The sequence below is a fragment of the Oryzias latipes genome, chromosome 7 (genome assembly GCF_053564925.1).
Source record: "Oryzias latipes strain Hd-rR chromosome 7, Olatipes_Hd-rR_3.1".
NCBI classification, from domain to species: Eukaryota; Metazoa; Chordata; class Actinopteri; order Beloniformes; family Adrianichthyidae; genus Oryzias; species Oryzias latipes.
In genome coordinates this window covers 23,891,886-23,908,768 of record NC_136243.1, presented here as the reverse complement: position 1 = coordinate 23,908,768, position 16,883 = coordinate 23,891,886, and the positions used below count along the sequence as shown (strand labels likewise).

Here is a 16,883-nt window from a genome sequence, read left to right as displayed (position 1 = left end):
GCTAATTTCAGGAGATTTTTTGTTGTTTTTAGTTACTATGTTAAACAAAATTAAAAAAAAATCATATATATACAGATATGCATCTATTTTACATGAAGGTTAGCAGATTTTCTTCTGGATTGCAGCATTATAGTCTCAAAACATATTATTTGGCAGCATCACGTGTTGTTTCTTGTTCAAAATTTGTTCAATTCATCTATTCTTTGCCCCGGAATAATCTTAAATATCGATGTGTTCGACAATCCCTGGATCAGAGACTCTGTTGTGCACGGGCCCGGAAGTTGTTGGGATACGGATTCCCAGGTATAAAAAAAAGGAGGAGGAGGGGGGGGGGGGGGGGTTGGAGCGGGGAAAAAAAGGAAAAAAAATACCAGAGATGCTGTCGTCGCTTGGGAAAACAAACGGCCATCCAGACAATTAGAGAGGAGAGCAGCGATCGGTGGGCAGGTAAAGAGGAGGCTCGCGGACGGCGCCGCAGCGCTCGGTGAGCCATCGGTGTGGATGAGGGAGACAGACGGCATGTTTTTGAATAGTTGGGTAGGTGAATACCGTTTGTCGTGTGGTCGGGTGCCATAGCAACGGATCGTGAGAACTGCTGTAGCCCGCAGCTCAGGTCAGTTTGACGTGCTCAGCGTTGGATGACAGCTCCGTTCATTGCAACTCTCCTGCAACAAATTGCCTCCCCCCGCGTGTCTGGCCGCCGTCTGGAGCGTCCATGAGCTTAAAGGTGTCATAGCGGAGCGAAGCCACCGACTGAGCGGCTCAGCCAAGTCGCCATGGATGCGCCGGCGAGGCACGAGGACTGTTTAGAAATGTAGATTTGATGTCATGCGCGCGCGACCTTTTCAGGGTTTAAAGGGTTTCAGTGAAGTGTTTGGGCTTGCTTTTTTTTTTCTTTTTGAACCCGGGTGCCCTGGTGTGACTGGCGAGTCTCCCGGCTGCATCAGCAGCGCCTGTTGATCTCCATGCGCGGCCAATGCCAGGATATTCATTTTCCCTTGGATGTGTTGTCTCCGCCCCTAAAGTCTCTTATGTCCACTGCTGTCATCCATCTAAGCAGAAGGTGCAGTCTTATCTTGGTTTTAACGCCGTTTGAATCGTGTAAGCTGTTCATGTGGACTAAAATAAAAGAGGCTGGAGGATAAAGATACTGTTAGTCCGCCTGGATATGCGCTTCTCTAATTATTTACTGCTATGTATAAGAGCCTCCTCCGTAAATATAGGAGAATTAAGAATATACAGAAGCATAGCTTCATATTATTATGACATAAAACAATTGGGTTATTTCGTCAATCCAGTTTTGGCCTTATTCATGCATGTTGGGAATGAGATATATTTTTGGGTCACTTTTTGGAAGAATTATACATTTTTTAAGTTTTGATGGTTTAATGTTTACCCAATTTATAGAATAGAATAGAATAGAATAGAATAGAATAGAATAGAATAGAATAGAACTATCGTTGTCACTGTGACACACTCAACCAAAATTTAGGGTTATTTTACTGAGTTAAAATATGGGAACCCAGAAAAAAGTTAGTCCTCTCATAATAATAATAATAATAATAATAATAATAATAATAATAATAATAATAATAATAATAATAATAATAATAATAATAATAATAATAATAAATAATTATAATAATTATAATAATTATTATAATAATAATTATAATTATTATTATACAGATATATAAGATTATAGCTTTTGGGCTAATTTCCATCTTTTGTCTCCAAAGCGGTTGATGATCCCTCAGTAAAAAGACAAGTTCAGTAAACAAAGACCGAGAAGACAACAGCAGACACAGATGGGGTTGTCAATAGCAAGAAATTCACTAAAATACTAAAACCAAGCAACAAAAATGGAAAAAATAGAAATCCAATAATAAATAAGAAATCCAATTTAAACAGGAGGGCAGATGAGACAGAAAAAGCAATAAGTTGGGGTAAGAGGAGTTTTTAGTGTTTATAAATGATTAAAATGAACACATTATTAGTGTTATTTTATAACAATTTTAAGTTTGTGTCTACTGAGTGTGACTTGAAGTTTTTTGCTCTACCCACTGAGGCTCTAACTCCTCCTTCAAAGCTCCTGTTTTCATGTTTTCTATAAATCTGAAGCCCTTTATGTGTTTTTGCTGACACGAGGAGCAGCGTCTACAGGAGGCTAAGCCGAATTAAGGTTTTTCTATATTAGAAAAACATTGAAAAGTCATTGCTTGACATTCTATACAGATTTTTTTTCTGTTGTTGCCACTACTACTTTATATTTTATTTAAAAGATACATGTTCTTTTATTTTGAAATAATTTGTTTTTGTAATCGTATTGCCATAAATAAACAGAAATACTCACAGTTTGCCTTTGAAATCTCCTCTTTCAGGCATCTGGTGAGATAATGAATGCTGATGACTGCAATGGACGCTCATATGCAAAAGGTAAGGTAAAGTTGTGTTTGGATATGTTGTTCCCACACTTCAGTGTTCACTGACACTGGAACATTTTTGATTTTCAGGTAATGGGGGAGACTCATCAGCTGAGCAGGACTTATATGGCAGCTTGCAGGGCCCTTCCACGAAATCCCCCAGCAGTCGGCAGTCCTCACCGCGCCGCTCCCTCAGTGGTCAGCTGGAAATTCATCAGTTGCTGCCATGATTTCTTTACACCGAGTGTAGAGTTTAACATGTTTCACTTTGCTTTCCACTGAAAAAGCAAACTCCATCAAGGTTGAGATGTGCAGTGATGAGGAATCATCAGGTGCTCCCCAGCCGGAGATCAAAGAAGCCGTGAGGGTTGACGGCAGGAAGGATGACCGACGGGACCCCACGGAAGAGGGGGCTTCTGAGTTTGCTGGTGTGAGAAGAAACAGAGCAAGCATTTACAATGACCTGGCCAGTCCCAACTCCACCTCACCAGGGCCTATTCGGCTGCCTAACGGCAAACTTCAGTGTGAAGTGTGTGGCATGATCTGCATTGGACCCAATGTGCTGATGGTTCACAAGCGCAGCCACACAGGTGAGAAGACAGCGAAGGCTGCACTCATGAAAGCAAAAAAAAAAACAGGTTTATGCAGAGATGGACTTAAAATACAGATCCGAATCACATTTAAGTCTGACAGTCAGGGATTTGAAATGTGACTTAAACCTTCAATAATTTAAGTTTGGAATATATTAACAACATAATTTCATTTTTTAACATTGTTTTTTAACTCCAGATCTGTCACATCTAACAAAAAAGACCCCCTAACGGGTCCCTGCTAGCTGTTTCCTATGATGACTTGAAGTCACTTGACATGGCATATAGGACTCGTGAGACCCTCTGCATGAGGGCAGCACAAAGGGTTTTGACTCAAATCCTTGTGTGTTCAGGGGAGCGTCCGTTCCAGTGTAACCAGTGTGGAGCCTCTTTCACTCAAAAGGGGAACTTGTTACGCCATATCAAGTTGCATTCGGGAGAGAAGCCCTTCAAATGTCCCATTTGCAATTACGCGTGTCGTCGGAGAGATGCTCTGGCTGGACATCTGCGCACGCATGCAGGTAAAGTAGTCCTGAAGTCATAAAGGTAAACGTTGAAGCTCACATTTGTACCCTGACTGACTGACGAGCAGCTGAAGCCTGGAACTGAAGGGACTGGTTTGTTTTAGAAGACATAAAACGGCTTCTGTTAAACACGTTTTAATGCTTAGTGCTTAGTGAACTTAACTGTGATTGTGATTAAAAAAAGCACCTCTAAATATAATTACTCAAAATAAGGTATTTATGAAGCGTTTGGGTTGCTATTTAAGATATATTTGCTTTCTAACTGCAATATTCAGATGCTGATTTGTGATAAAATCATAAAGAGTTAGTATTTTATCTTACAACAAGATTATTTATGGCCTTTCAAGCGTTTCTGGATGTACTTCAGACATCTACAGCAATGTTCCTCTTGTTTGTGGCTATTGTCCCAAAACTGTAAGAGTTTTAGTAGTGCAGCAGATATTTGGGTTTTATAAATGTGGCTTGCTTTTAGAAATATCTTATTGTAAAGTTCAATGAATTCAAATGCAAATTAGTTATGTGCATACAAATACATGTAGGGAAATGTATTGTACGAGTGTAAGAGCAGTCGTGATGGCGGCCAACCTCATAGGTGCTGGTTGTTGATTACACTTAGGGGGAAATATTCACATCAAGTAATGTTGGTGGCTTTTTGGGTGGTTAGCGTCTGTTCTCCCCATGCATGGCTGCATTTTCTCTTCCTTCCACACTCCAAAACAAAACAACAAAAAACAAAAACAACAACAAAAAATATGCCCTTTAGGTTGAGTCAAATTTTGCCACTTAAATGTGGTTATTTTGTCTCAACGTGGCCCTGCGGTGGACTTGTCAAGTTTTTTCCAAGAGTAGCTGGGATAGGCTCCAGCAACCCCTGTGACCCTGCATAGGTTCATCCATTGATGATGGATGAATGTTGGCATTGTATACATTCTTATGGTCTTTTCTTTTGGAAATTGGGCTTTTTATGTCTATTTCAGTGGTTGTTCAAATCTGAAAACTATATTACCTTTTGTATTTGACCTTTGTTCAAGCAGTTTTTGCTTTTGCTTTGGTACTTTACTTTACTTTACTTTACTTTACTTCCAAAATGTTATAAGAAAAACACCAGTCAAATCATTACCCCCACTAATAACAAAAATCATTGTCAGCCACAGAATCCTCTTCAATTAAAGGAAAAAAAATATTTTGACAGAACCTTAGAAATATGATTTGATTGAAAAGGTGATAGTTAGATGCTTTGTTTTATTACTCCTTGATACTCATTCTACTTTGACACAAAAATACAATACAATAATTAAAAAAAAAATAAACTGATGGGGGTTTAGCAATCACCATCAAGTCTTCTTCATTACAATCATCATGGGGCTCAGACATCAACAACAGCCAATGACTTCATCACTTTTATTTATTGAGTTTTGATGTAGAGACTGAAACATTTCTTTGTATCTATTTTTAAATGGACTAATGTTCACATTGTTTTTTGACATTGTTTTAGTTCTGAATGTAGACCATTCCATGGTTTTACTCCAGTTACTGTAATGCTAATTCTTTTAAACGTTGTTCTAGCTTTAATCATTCAAAGTTCAATGTGCCTCTATACCTGTGTCCTCCTCTTTCAAAAAACCTTTTTGAGGGAATCGGAAGCAAGTTGCATCTTATTTTATATAGAAATTGAATCATCTTGAATGCTATGAAGTCAATTTAATATCTTGTTTACAAACAAATTCTTTTAGCTATTTAGCTCCATCCAATGAATGATTTATTTTGCATGAACATACTTTTGGGCAGCGTTCACCCTCCTCAGATAATTGAGCTAGTGACTTAAAACCTTTTAAAATTATTTCAGCTTTCAATATTTCCTCTAGTTTACAACCAAATATCATTATTTTTAGAGAGCAGTCTTCAGGTTCAAAAGCAGTTGAGCAAGAAATACATTTTTTTATACTGTCAGTGAGCAAAATTCATGAAACTGTTCAACTGTGAAAGCAGTAAAGTCATAAAGTCATTAGAACGGTCCATTTCATTTCTTTGAATCTGACAGGAAGTAGGTCTTCACTGAGAGAATCTTCTGTACAACACACAAAAAAAACCATGACAAAATATGACATTTAACAGTTTATAATAACAGGAAATCCTGCTGAAGATACATGTAAACAACAGGTGTTCAAGTACAGTCTTGGTACAGTCGATCTTGGTGGATGTCTTCTGGTCTCATAGGTTCATTTTCAGAGAAATGATTAGTGCAAACTGAATTTCAGCGAAATGACGTGAGTCCTTCCGGCATCGCGCTTAGATGGAACCGAGCAGTGGAAGGGTTAGGCTTTTTTTTTTTCCATTTTAAGCCACATAGATCAATTTCAGGAATTCCCAATCAAGGGGGGAAATCCAAAGTTTCAAATTTAGCCAATAATACAATGGCTATATTATTTGAAACCCCTCAGGGAAGCAATATATATTCTAGTATGTGTCTTCTTTCAGATTTTATTAGCAGTGATCTTCCTACATATTTTCTCAAGTTAACCTTTCTGGTGACTTTTCAGTCTCTTCTCCGACGGTGGGAAAACCTTTCAAATGCAGCTACTGCAGTCGCAGCTACAAGCAGCAGAGCACATTGGAAGAGCATCTGGAGCGCTGCCATAGCTATCTTAAGACTCTGGACCCCCAGACAGCAGTCAACAACCAGACATCACAAGGTAACCCATTAAACCTGGGGATCAGATATTTAATAGTTCAAGCCGTTTGCCACGTGTGACCTGGATTCTCCTTTGTGTCGTTGAAGAGTCAGTTAATATGGAGACAGTCTCTAAACCAGTACTGCAGCCGTCAAGTGAGAAGATCCACTTTGTGGATAGACTGTCTGTTAGCATAACCAAACGCAAGAGGTCAACACCACAGAAGTTTTTGGGTACGTTTTTTTTCCCCCTACGTTTTAATCTAAGGAAAATAATGCTGTTTATGTAGTTTCTTTTCAAAATGATTAGTTCTAAAACAAGGTTTATCTCTTTGTTGCATTTCTGTAATAAATAAAAGATCACATGCTTGACGGGAGGCAGTAGTAGAAACAGGGTTTTTTGCATCAGAAGTTGTCCAGCAGCGGGCATCTTCGGTTAGATCCCTGGCACACTTTCATCTAACATTGTACTGATTTGTGACCTGTCCTCATTTTTCCAGGTGAAAAGCACATGCACCTTGATCCACCGGAAGCACCTTACGAACTGTCCTCTGGCTCTGAGAAGGAGGGGGACCTCATGAGTTCGCATTCTGCTGGAGACTCAGCTGGACTGGCGGGGTCACACCCCCACTACATGAGTGGTAAAGGTGAGAACAATGAGTCAGCTGCTTTGTCGCAGCTCCATGCCGGCATTGTGGCAGAGCTCCGCACAGTCGTGGGCTCTATCAACAGCAACCTGACTCCTCACGGCCCTCGGATGCACAGTGGAGGTGCTCTGGCCGCGATGTCTCTTGCCCTGCCCGGGCGGGAGACAGGTGATGACCAGCCCTCTGCACACAGCCATACGACCTCGCCCAACGGTTGTCCGGACTCCACAGACACAGAGAGCACAGCAGAGGAGCACAGCACAAGGGCTACAGCTCCTACAAGTACCTCCAACCACCACCACCTCCACTACCAAGCCCCAATTCTGCCCCACTGCCATCCAACCTCCAGCCCCAACCAGGCCAAAGACTTGGATACATTATGGGAGAAAGGGGGTTCTGTGCCTCCCTCCGTGGTAAAGAGGAGCCCCGTCTCCCCCTTTTCTCCCAGGGACTCTTTACAGGTGTTAGACAAAGGTGGCAGGTCAGTTCGCTCCTTCTACTGTCGGCACTGTCGCATCCTTTTTCTGGACCATGTCATGTTCACCATCCACATGGGCTGCCACGGCTTCCGACAGCCGTTTGAGTGCAACATCTGCGGCCACTCCAGCCAGGACCGCTACGAGTTCTCATCTCACATCAGCCGTGGAGAACACCAGGTGGGCTGAGGACACTGGATCATTTGCATGCGGACACCTGTTGCTCTCCTAAGTTTTGGGCTCACGTTTGTTCTGCACCAGATCGGTTCCTTTAAATCCTGTGTATAGGTAAATGGATTTTTAATTTTTAATGTCAGAGATATATACAGAAATCGAATTTAATGCACCGCTTTAGTTCAGTGGAGGCAAATGACATTTGACCATTGATTGCACTCCCAAACGAAATGGCAAAACTCTTGGGTTTTGCGATAAAAGTGCCTTTTTTGCGGATTTCTTTTCACAAAAACTAAAAAAAAAAAAGGATACAAAAAAGATAGAAAAAGGGTGCTTACAAATCTCAACTAGCCATCTTTTTCCTAATCAGTTTTAAAGTAGTTAGCTGCTTTAAAGATCATGTTCACATGCAGTTGTGGGATGAAAAAAAGTTTGGTTTGCTTTTGTTGCTAAAGAGGTTTTTTTTTTGTCTCGTCTGTCTAGTGTGTCAGGTAAGCTTTATATGCACTGGGAGCTTTGTGCCTCGGGGTGGGAGAGAGACTTTGGTCTTAGACGAAGCACAGAAATGGGTTGCCTTAACTCCTACCGTATGTAGGAATACATACTGTTTACAGCGTGGTTTAACTGTGTTTGATATCAACTTTAAAGAAGAGTGAGCAGACAAATCATGCAGAACATGAGGGTATCAGGGGCTCCAATCTAAAGTTCCTTGTTTTGGATTTTTAAAGTGAGTCTAAGAATACTGGTGCAGAGCAGACCATGAGTCAAGTCGTGCGTACGATCTCCGACTGAATCAGCCAGGGGTGCTATACCTCTGTGTTTTCGGGCCCCCTGCTTATAATCTTCTTTTGCTGAGGTACTTAATGGCTTTATGAAATCATTTTTTTGTGGTTGTTCTACTGCACTGATCAACGACATCAATCACAATAACAAACAGATTTGCAACAGCAGGACATTTTATTGACAAAGCCGGCCTTCTGTCATTCCTCACGGCGCCACGCTGTGTGGTTTTTCTGCACTGGAGTCTGCTGCAACGTGCGATCGAGATCCACGTCGGTTTGACTTCAAACTGTTCTTTTGTCGTTTTGCAAGTTTTGAACAATTTTCACAACGTAAGTGTGTTTTAAGAGGTTATTTAAAAGCCAACTGACAAGAAATCAGTTTGGAGTTGTTCATTTATCACCTGTGATTATCTATTTGGTGTTGTTTGTTTCAGCCTTGGTGTGAGCTTTATTCCAAATCTTATCCAGCATATTCCTCAAGTCCAAGAAATGTTACCTCCTGCTTCTTTATAGCACCCAAATACCTTATTGCTACAGTTTGGTGAGTTTTTTGATAATGTTGATATTAGGATTATGAATGAGACCAAACTCAGTATTCTTACTTGTTATTATTGTGGGTTTGCTGCTTAATAGTTCACCTTGAATTCCTTTAATAGCAAGCAAAATGTACTTGAAACAGTAAAAAAAAAAAAAAAAAAACTAAGAATGCACTTGGGTTCTGTAAGTGGAGAAATGTGTGTGTGTGTGTGGGTGGATGTGTGCACAGGTGTGTGTGTGCGTGTGTGTGAGTGTGGATGGAAAACTCGGCGTGTGCTCGTCATCTTCTGCTTCTACCTGACTTGTGAATTATTTTTGAAACGTGGAGTAATTCTAAGAAACGAAAAACGAGGCATGGGTTTCTGTCTCCTTTTGTGGAATCAATGTTCTGAAATATTTTGTTAATGGTGTGACATGAAGAAACACTTTACCTCAAAGTTCAAGATGTACAACTGCCTCATTTGTTCAAAAAGTCACGTTGCTTTCTGAGATGCTTTTGCAGTTTCAAATGCGTGCCCCTTGATATTTTCAAAACTTTTTACTGTCAATAAAGTTACATTTATTGTAAAGGCATTCTCTTCCTCTTTTACTCATCATGCAACAATCAATATAGCCAACAGCAGCAACAATAACATTGAAATATTTATTTTACTTACATATCATAGGAGAATGAATTTTACATATATATGTCAAATTAATGTTCTAAATTGTAAAGTTTCAATATACTACTAATTGTACAATGTCCTTAATTGACTAATCAACAAATCAAATTTTACTATCATATCCATCTCATAGAGTTTCTATCTGCACAGCAAAATGTACAGTAAGGCCGTCCGGCTGTGGTTTGGTGGTACATTCACCCTAATCTGCCAGTAACAGCTCAAAGAGACTGAAAATAGTGTTTTTACAAAGTATATTTTGTACACTTCCTTCTGTAAATTTTTGCTATTTTGGCCTCGGGTTAGAAGCCAAACAACATTCCATTACCTACACTTATAGATCTGTAATGAGCAAAAAGTATTTTGATCTAATCTAATAAAAGCATAATCTTATCCAAAGAAGGCTGCATGACATATATTTGTGTTAATTTGACTTCAAGACTTAGTTACCTTTAGCTCATAATTGTGATCAGACAAACTCAGTATATCAATCTAGAATGTTTAGAAAGCGTAGGACATAGATTATATCATTCAAATTATTGCTTTAACTTAAATAAATAACTATATTTTCATAAAGTCAGCAAATACCAGACTCCATGCATTTTCTTAACCGTCCAGTTGATTAATGCTGATTGCAAATACACCACTGTGCAAAAAGATATTTTACTTGATTTACCTATTTGTGAATTACTTGTGTGGTATTTCACTTGATGAAATGTTTAGATTTTGCAGAAATATTCTTTCTTTGAGTAAAGTTTAATTCTAAACCATCTTTGTGAACCAGCTGTAGCGTGTGCTGGTAATGAAGTTAACCTGAAACCCACATCTTTGCTGCTCATTTGACCTTTATGTTGAGACTGAAAGTCCTTTGTTGTAACCGTTTCTGGTTAGTTTTGACCTTTTTTTCTTCTTCAGCGGAAAATCTCTTTTTTTGCACATGCAAGTACAATCCAGATGCTTTTCATCATGTAGAAATAAACATATAAAGCTTATGTGCACATTAATTAACATGATGCATGAAACCTTGTTTTAATGCCTGCCCCTCCTTGTCTGATCTGTCACCTTTGTGTCTTTTATATTTGTTTTTATGTTTCTCACTGTGTGCATGTTTTATGTATTTTAAATGATTGTTTATTGTACATGTATATTTTCTATTAATGTATTTAATTCATGCTTTGAAGTTTTTAGGTTGACGATTTTAACACCGGTCCGGGGACTACAGATGAAAAATAGCCTTTGGGCTAATTCTGGCGCATTGCAGCCATGCTTTTAATGAGCACTGTCCCTATTAAATAACTTAATAAATTAAATAGAATTGTTTTACACATTTGCTCTAAAGAGTAAATGTTCGTGCTCAAGATTCCTGGATGACATTGTCTCAGTCAAGGGAGCTATTAAAGTTTTTGATTTTTTTATATCAAAGTCACACAAACCAAAATAGAGTTATTAAGCCCTCAAGTAAACACATGGACTATATAATATTAAATGAGAACTCACTATTACTATTAAATGTTTTTTTGTGTGTTTAAACCTTGGTATATTGGTGCTCAGATTTTCATTTTTAACTTCTCAAAGGATAAATAAAAAAGTTAGTGTAATGGAAAAAGGTGCAAAGTAAACTCCAGACAGTGAAAATGTGGCCTTTGCCCTTTGTAACCCTTGTGCTACCCTAGGCACTTTAACATTGGGAGTTGGGTCATCTAGACCCACTAGACAGTGCGCTGAACTTTTTTTCTTCATTCATTCATACATTCTCCTTAATTTAGCTAAATGATTAACTATTCCTCCAAAAAGGCATTTAACCAAACCAACCGTTTGAGATTGTAATTTGTAACGGTGTCCACTAGATGGCAGTCTTTTACATGTTTTCCTACTGATCAGAGCCTCTGCACTCCGGTGTCTAAGGCAAAGTGAGGTCAGTTATCATTTGAGGACACACAATAACACACACTAATAGAATAATACAATACCTAGAATTAATTACAAAATCAGCTGATATTCTTTCTATAGATGGTTTATGAACATTTGTTGAGTTATGATATATTGCATTTTGAAATGAATTTGTTCAATAATCTCGTTTACTTCTGTATGAGAAAGAATGTCTATTTATAGGTCTCGTAAAATCTTTTAAAGAACTCAAAAATGTTGGAAATGTAGGTTGAGCGTAGAATATGTTTATGTCAGAGTTAACTTTCAGCCGATCAAAAGTAAATGAAAATCCAAGGTGATCAATACGTCACCGAATTAATCAATAATCGCCACGTCATTTTTCCAGGTGAGCACTTACCAGCATTTATACTGAATTTTATCATCCACAATTATTTTACCTTCTTTTTTAATTCAAAAACCCAAATGCAAACCTCCCCTCACGAAGCCAAATCAGCTTTGTTTGAAAAACTACAATTATTCTGGCTGACCAACAGATCTATTATTTTCATGAATAAGACATCCAAGTGGCTCCTGGATAATTAAGATGCCAGAAAACATCATGACTAATAGCCAGGATGTCTTTCCACATACTTGTTTCTATTTTTTCATATAGATGCTCTCTACAGCTGTACCCTGAAAAAGCCACAAGATGCACATTGAATTTAGGAATAAGCATCTATTGCTCAATATGTATTTTACAATATCATTAACATTGAACAGTATAAATAAGCTCTTATTACTTTTGAATTGCTCATATTTTTTCAAGTTGATTTGTGAAAATATAACGGATGCAAAATCCTAAAAAAAAAGAAAAATGCTGGCACTTTTTCCAGCTCTGCCTCTGGAAGTGATTATGCCTGAAAGCTTGGGTGAGTACACTGCAGGGACATGGGCGGGCGGGGGCAACATCTTGTGTGTGTGAATGTGAGCAGGACACTAAGAGAAACCGTGTTTTTGAGAAACAGTCAGAAAAACAGGCCAGAATAGTCTTTTTTTTCGTACGCGAGCAGTTCTCTGTCTGCATGTGGACTGGAAGACGCACGGCTCCTGTGGTTGGCTGCCCCCTGTGTCACAGCCTTTAAAAAAAACACATGCCAAGAGAAATGTCTTCTTTACAAGCTTTGGCTACCAGATGCGGAGAATAATGGATAAGAGTGCTGAGGGAAAGACAGGGAGATGTTCTTGGCCAGCCAGCTGCAGAGACATCAGCACATATTAGCGCACAAACGTGCACAGTTTCTGGGCAGGGTTCCATGCAGAGCTGAAGTTAGGGGTGAATATTTCGTCTTTAAGTTACTACACAAATGCCACACACAGATTGGAAGCATTAGGCCTTTGGTTTCCCAGAAAGCCAGCATGAGTGACCAGACCATTTGGGAAGCTTTTATCCTCCAGAGGTTGCACAAGGGGTCCACACAAGAAGATATCAGCTTTAATGCGTTTGCAGAGCAGAGAATGGCGCTCTCATGTGTGTCTTCCAGCAGGAGAGCTCGTGAAGCAGGAATGTGTCACAGTTCCTGCAAGCCACTCTGCAGCAAATAAACATTCCTCCACTGCTGTGTCAGTGCTGAGTCCTAGCCCGCTGTCGCTGTAAAATACTGTCTATAATTAAAACCAAAATCGAAGAATTTCTCTTTTTGCTCCTAGCAGTGTTGCTGGTGTCTGCTTAATTGTCGCTCCGATCAGCGGTTTTCTGAGCTGAATATTGAAAGACAGTCAAAAGTAAAGGTGAGTGAAGCCACTTTTCCATGAAATGTTTCTTTTTTTTCTCATCACAATATATCAAATTGATTGGAATAAAAATAGCAAAACCCATTTTCTCCAACAGATGACATTCTCTTGACTTCTACCCGACATCGCTCTCTCATGTCACACCGATCCCTGTCGCTCTTTGCTGGTTTCTCCAAAAATATTGTGTCTCTCCATCTTCACAGCTCTGTTTACAGGAGGCCCTCCAGTGTTTGTGAACATATCCTTCTCTCAAAAATATATTGTGGCTTAAGGTTTCTCTGTGACGCTTTGTTTTCCATCCAAACCGCTCAATTCTAGTGGGACCCATCTAAACCCACCACCAGTTGGTTGCCACTTGTCTGATCTCTGCTGGTAACATTTCCCAGACGTGTAACTGGGCAGATTTTTAGGTTTTGTATCACTGGGTTATCATTTTGATAGATAACTACTGATACAAATAGGAGCAACAATAGAGTAGGAATAGTATTATTCAGCTGTCACCAGGTTTTGGGAAATCTTTACATTTCTTTCACCATCACATTTTTTTTCTCTCGTCGATGAGTGAATGTAAATGTGTTCAGAGTGCATCCTTGTTTTTTTTAAATTATTTACTAGTTTTTATTTTTATTTGTGAAGTTACTGTGTTCACAGGAGGACGAGCCCTTTGCTGTGGGTTGGGATTTAAACTCTTTAGATTCTGTTTCTTTGCTTTTGACAAATTTGATCCTTTGCATTTTCTTTCTTACGGCAAATGTCACACTTTATTGCTTTTACCATATTTTTACTATTTGCAAAGAGGTTTCGGGGAATGATAAAAAGTGAACCTTGCATGCATTCATTTTTTAAATACTTAAGAAGTATAGAATAAGAAGCAATACAAATTATCCTCAAAGTAAGTTTCCCTGATCTCACAAACAACTTATTTACAAAATTATAAGAACTCAAACTTTAGACTATTGAACACTTTAAGTAATATTCAAAGCAGAAAACAATGTATTACCATAGAAAATATGCAGAAGTTATTTATTAAAAAAAGAGCAAAACATCAAAAATGTATATTTATTGTGAACAAGCCATACACAAACAAAAAAACGTTTATCCATATGTGGAGCAAGGTTGAACGGAATCTCTTTACACTTAAAATAATATCCAAACATAAAGGATTTTAAGAACAAATTTAGAAATAGGATTATTGATAAATATGTACAAAACATAACATATAAACATATCTCCAGTGAGGGGATCCATTTGGGTGTGGGGAGTAAGCTTTAAATTGAACCAAAACAGTGTTTAAACATGACAGATGTGGGTTGGATGTTTCCATGTCTTTTTGTTTTATGTGTATATTTATCTTTATGTTTATTTATATGTGTATGGGTATCTGAATGTGTACTCATAAGAGAGGAAACAGGACTATGTTACATAGTAGGTGCACAGGGTGCGGTTTAATCATGTTCTATGTCTCTCTTTTAAAGTACATCTCTAAAATAAAATATTATCATCATCATTATCTTCACCATCAGGGTGTCAGGGTGTGACGCATTTGATGGGACTTCTAACTATTTGTATGAGCTGCACAATGAGGTTTTTTTTTTTTTTTTTTTAGGTAATGTGACATTACTGACCGAATCTACCCAGCATTATAAGAAAAACACAAGGACATGAAACATGGAATTACAAAAAACTCGTGTTGTGTTTGAGTATCAGTCTATTCTCTTCAAGGTAAGCAGCACCAACTCTTGATTAACCCTTGTGCTCTCCTAGGCACTTTAACATTGGGAGTTGGGTCATCTAGACCCACTAGACAGTGCGCTGAACTTTTTTTTTTCAATGATTTGTGATCTTCACTGGTGTCCATGGATTACATGAAATCCTATTCACCTTTATCTTCCTTTGTCATGGTAGGGAGAACACGTCAATGTAACGGTGGGGTCATAGGATAGCACAAGGGTTTATCAAACTTTATTGCTGGTATCTGATTGCTTTTTGGTTGGATTAAGCCATTAACCCTGTAAAGCCCACTCCATCAAAACTTGACAAAAGAAATTCATTTTTTATTTTAGTATAAGGATTTTTATTATATCCTTTGATAAAACCCACAAAAAATATCATATCCCTTATTGAATGAGATATAGATGGTATAAATTATGATGCATTGGGTGATTTTGTAAGTTTCTGTTCACAACAATGTTAGGTTGAGATGCAGAAATGTTGACATGAGTGTTTTCCCACTGTCTCAAATTTGGTACAACCAATTTTAACATTAAGTATCTTTACTATAAATAATCTTTCATCAATAAATTTAGCATTTTTGTCAATGTAGCAAGTAGTCATTTAAGAAAATCGTTAACAATGGATTAGTTATTCTCACCATAAAGTTTTGAAAATAAGCAAAACCTTTCCTGCCAAAAGTGTTTTTGAGATTTCATGGAAGCAGACATTTTTAAATAAGGAGGAATAGCCCTTCTACTGCCCCTAGTGGAATGATGATGAACTACAGGGCAGAAAACACGAACCAAGTTAAACAATGGGTTTTTGAAGAAAGTTTGGATCATACTGATGAGATAGGAGTCACTGAAATGTGTGTATCAAATATGATAACAATGGTTATAAAGGGTTAAATCACCCGTGTGATTCTTATTTGTTCTAATCTTTACACTTTTATGAGTTTGTTTCCCAAAGGTCAGACTGTGCATTGTCACTGAACTTGCAAAAATCCCCCAAACTGCATCTCAGTTACAACCACAAGTGTTAAAGTTCATGACGGTGAAATTAGAAATAAGAGTTCATAAATATCACTGGTTTGGACCAGTTTCCAGGGGGAAAAAGGATTTTCTCTCAAAAACTGTCAGATCAAGTTTACAAAGCTGCATCTGAATGAGCCACAAGACTTCTGGAAGGATGTTCTCTTAATAGACAAGACCAGGGTGGAAATGGTTGGCGTTGAAGCACAGACATGACTGTCGAAAAACCAAACAGTAAATTTTGACACAGATTCTTCATACCAACTGTCAGGCACAGCAGTGGAGGAATGAAGCAGCACAACCTACTTCATTCAAATAATCTATCCTGGATATAAGATATTTAAGAAGATGAACGTTTAATTGAATGTTACAAGTCAAATATAAGGCATGAATTGTTGATGCAAACTATATGAATAACAAGGGCAACTACTATAAATGACTGAAAAAAAGAGTTATTGTGAAAATATTTGCACGTTTAGGCTTAAAGGTCTGCAAGATCTTTAAGATGCTCCTGCCAAAATTATTCTGTATAATTGTTTACATGTACAGAAACACTGTGAAGAAATGTATCATTCACTGCTACAAAATAAACCACAAAATATCAAATGAAAAAAAATCACTTTAAGTCCTGCAGCTTTTTCATGAAGTAAAAACTGACACAAAGCCATTTGTCATGTTTGTCTGAGGTTTCAGTAAACTAATTTATTACAAGGCAACTTTTAAAATTCATCATAGACACATAAAACTTTAGAAAATAAAAACGTTTCTTTTGACAATATGTCATACTGAAAGTTCACAAACCGATTTGCAGAATGTGTTTACTCCAATGTTGTCATTTTTTTCTTGCAAAAAAAGCTTTCTTTCACATGGGAGAACACAGCCCGACCACAGACATCATACTGATTGCTCACTGCGGTTAAATGGTCTATGTTCAACCCAACGTCTGAAGACATGAACAACTCAGTGCTGAGATTGTCCTCCTCTGATGAGCTCTGC

General features: G+C 38.2%; 1 protein-coding gene across 6 annotated transcripts; it reads left to right on the top strand.

Annotated features, from left to right (window-relative positions):
- The first annotated feature begins 213 nt into the window (after positions 1–213).
- On the top strand, positions 214–8,420 carry ikzf4 (IKAROS family zinc finger 4). Of its 6 annotated transcripts, none has more exons than XM_078950628.1 (8): positions 214–303; positions 2,382–2,436; positions 2,514–2,621; positions 2,711–3,013; positions 3,367–3,534; positions 6,078–6,230; positions 6,317–6,442; positions 6,709–8,420. In XM_078950628.1, the coding sequence occupies exons 2-8, from the start codon at positions 2,397–2,399 to the stop codon at positions 7,518–7,520; spliced, it is 1,710 nt and encodes a 569-aa protein (XP_078806754.1). In that variant the 5' UTR covers positions 214–303; positions 2,382–2,396; the 3' UTR covers positions 7,521–8,420. The 6 variants fall into 6 exon arrangements, with proteins under 6 accessions (XP_078806754.1, XP_020560314.1, XP_020560315.1 ...); XM_020704655.3 differs by lacking the exon at positions 214–303 and adding an exon at positions 321–537; XM_020704656.3 differs by lacking the exon at positions 214–303 and adding an exon at positions 325–484.
- Positions 8,421–16,883: the final 8,463 nt, after the last annotated feature.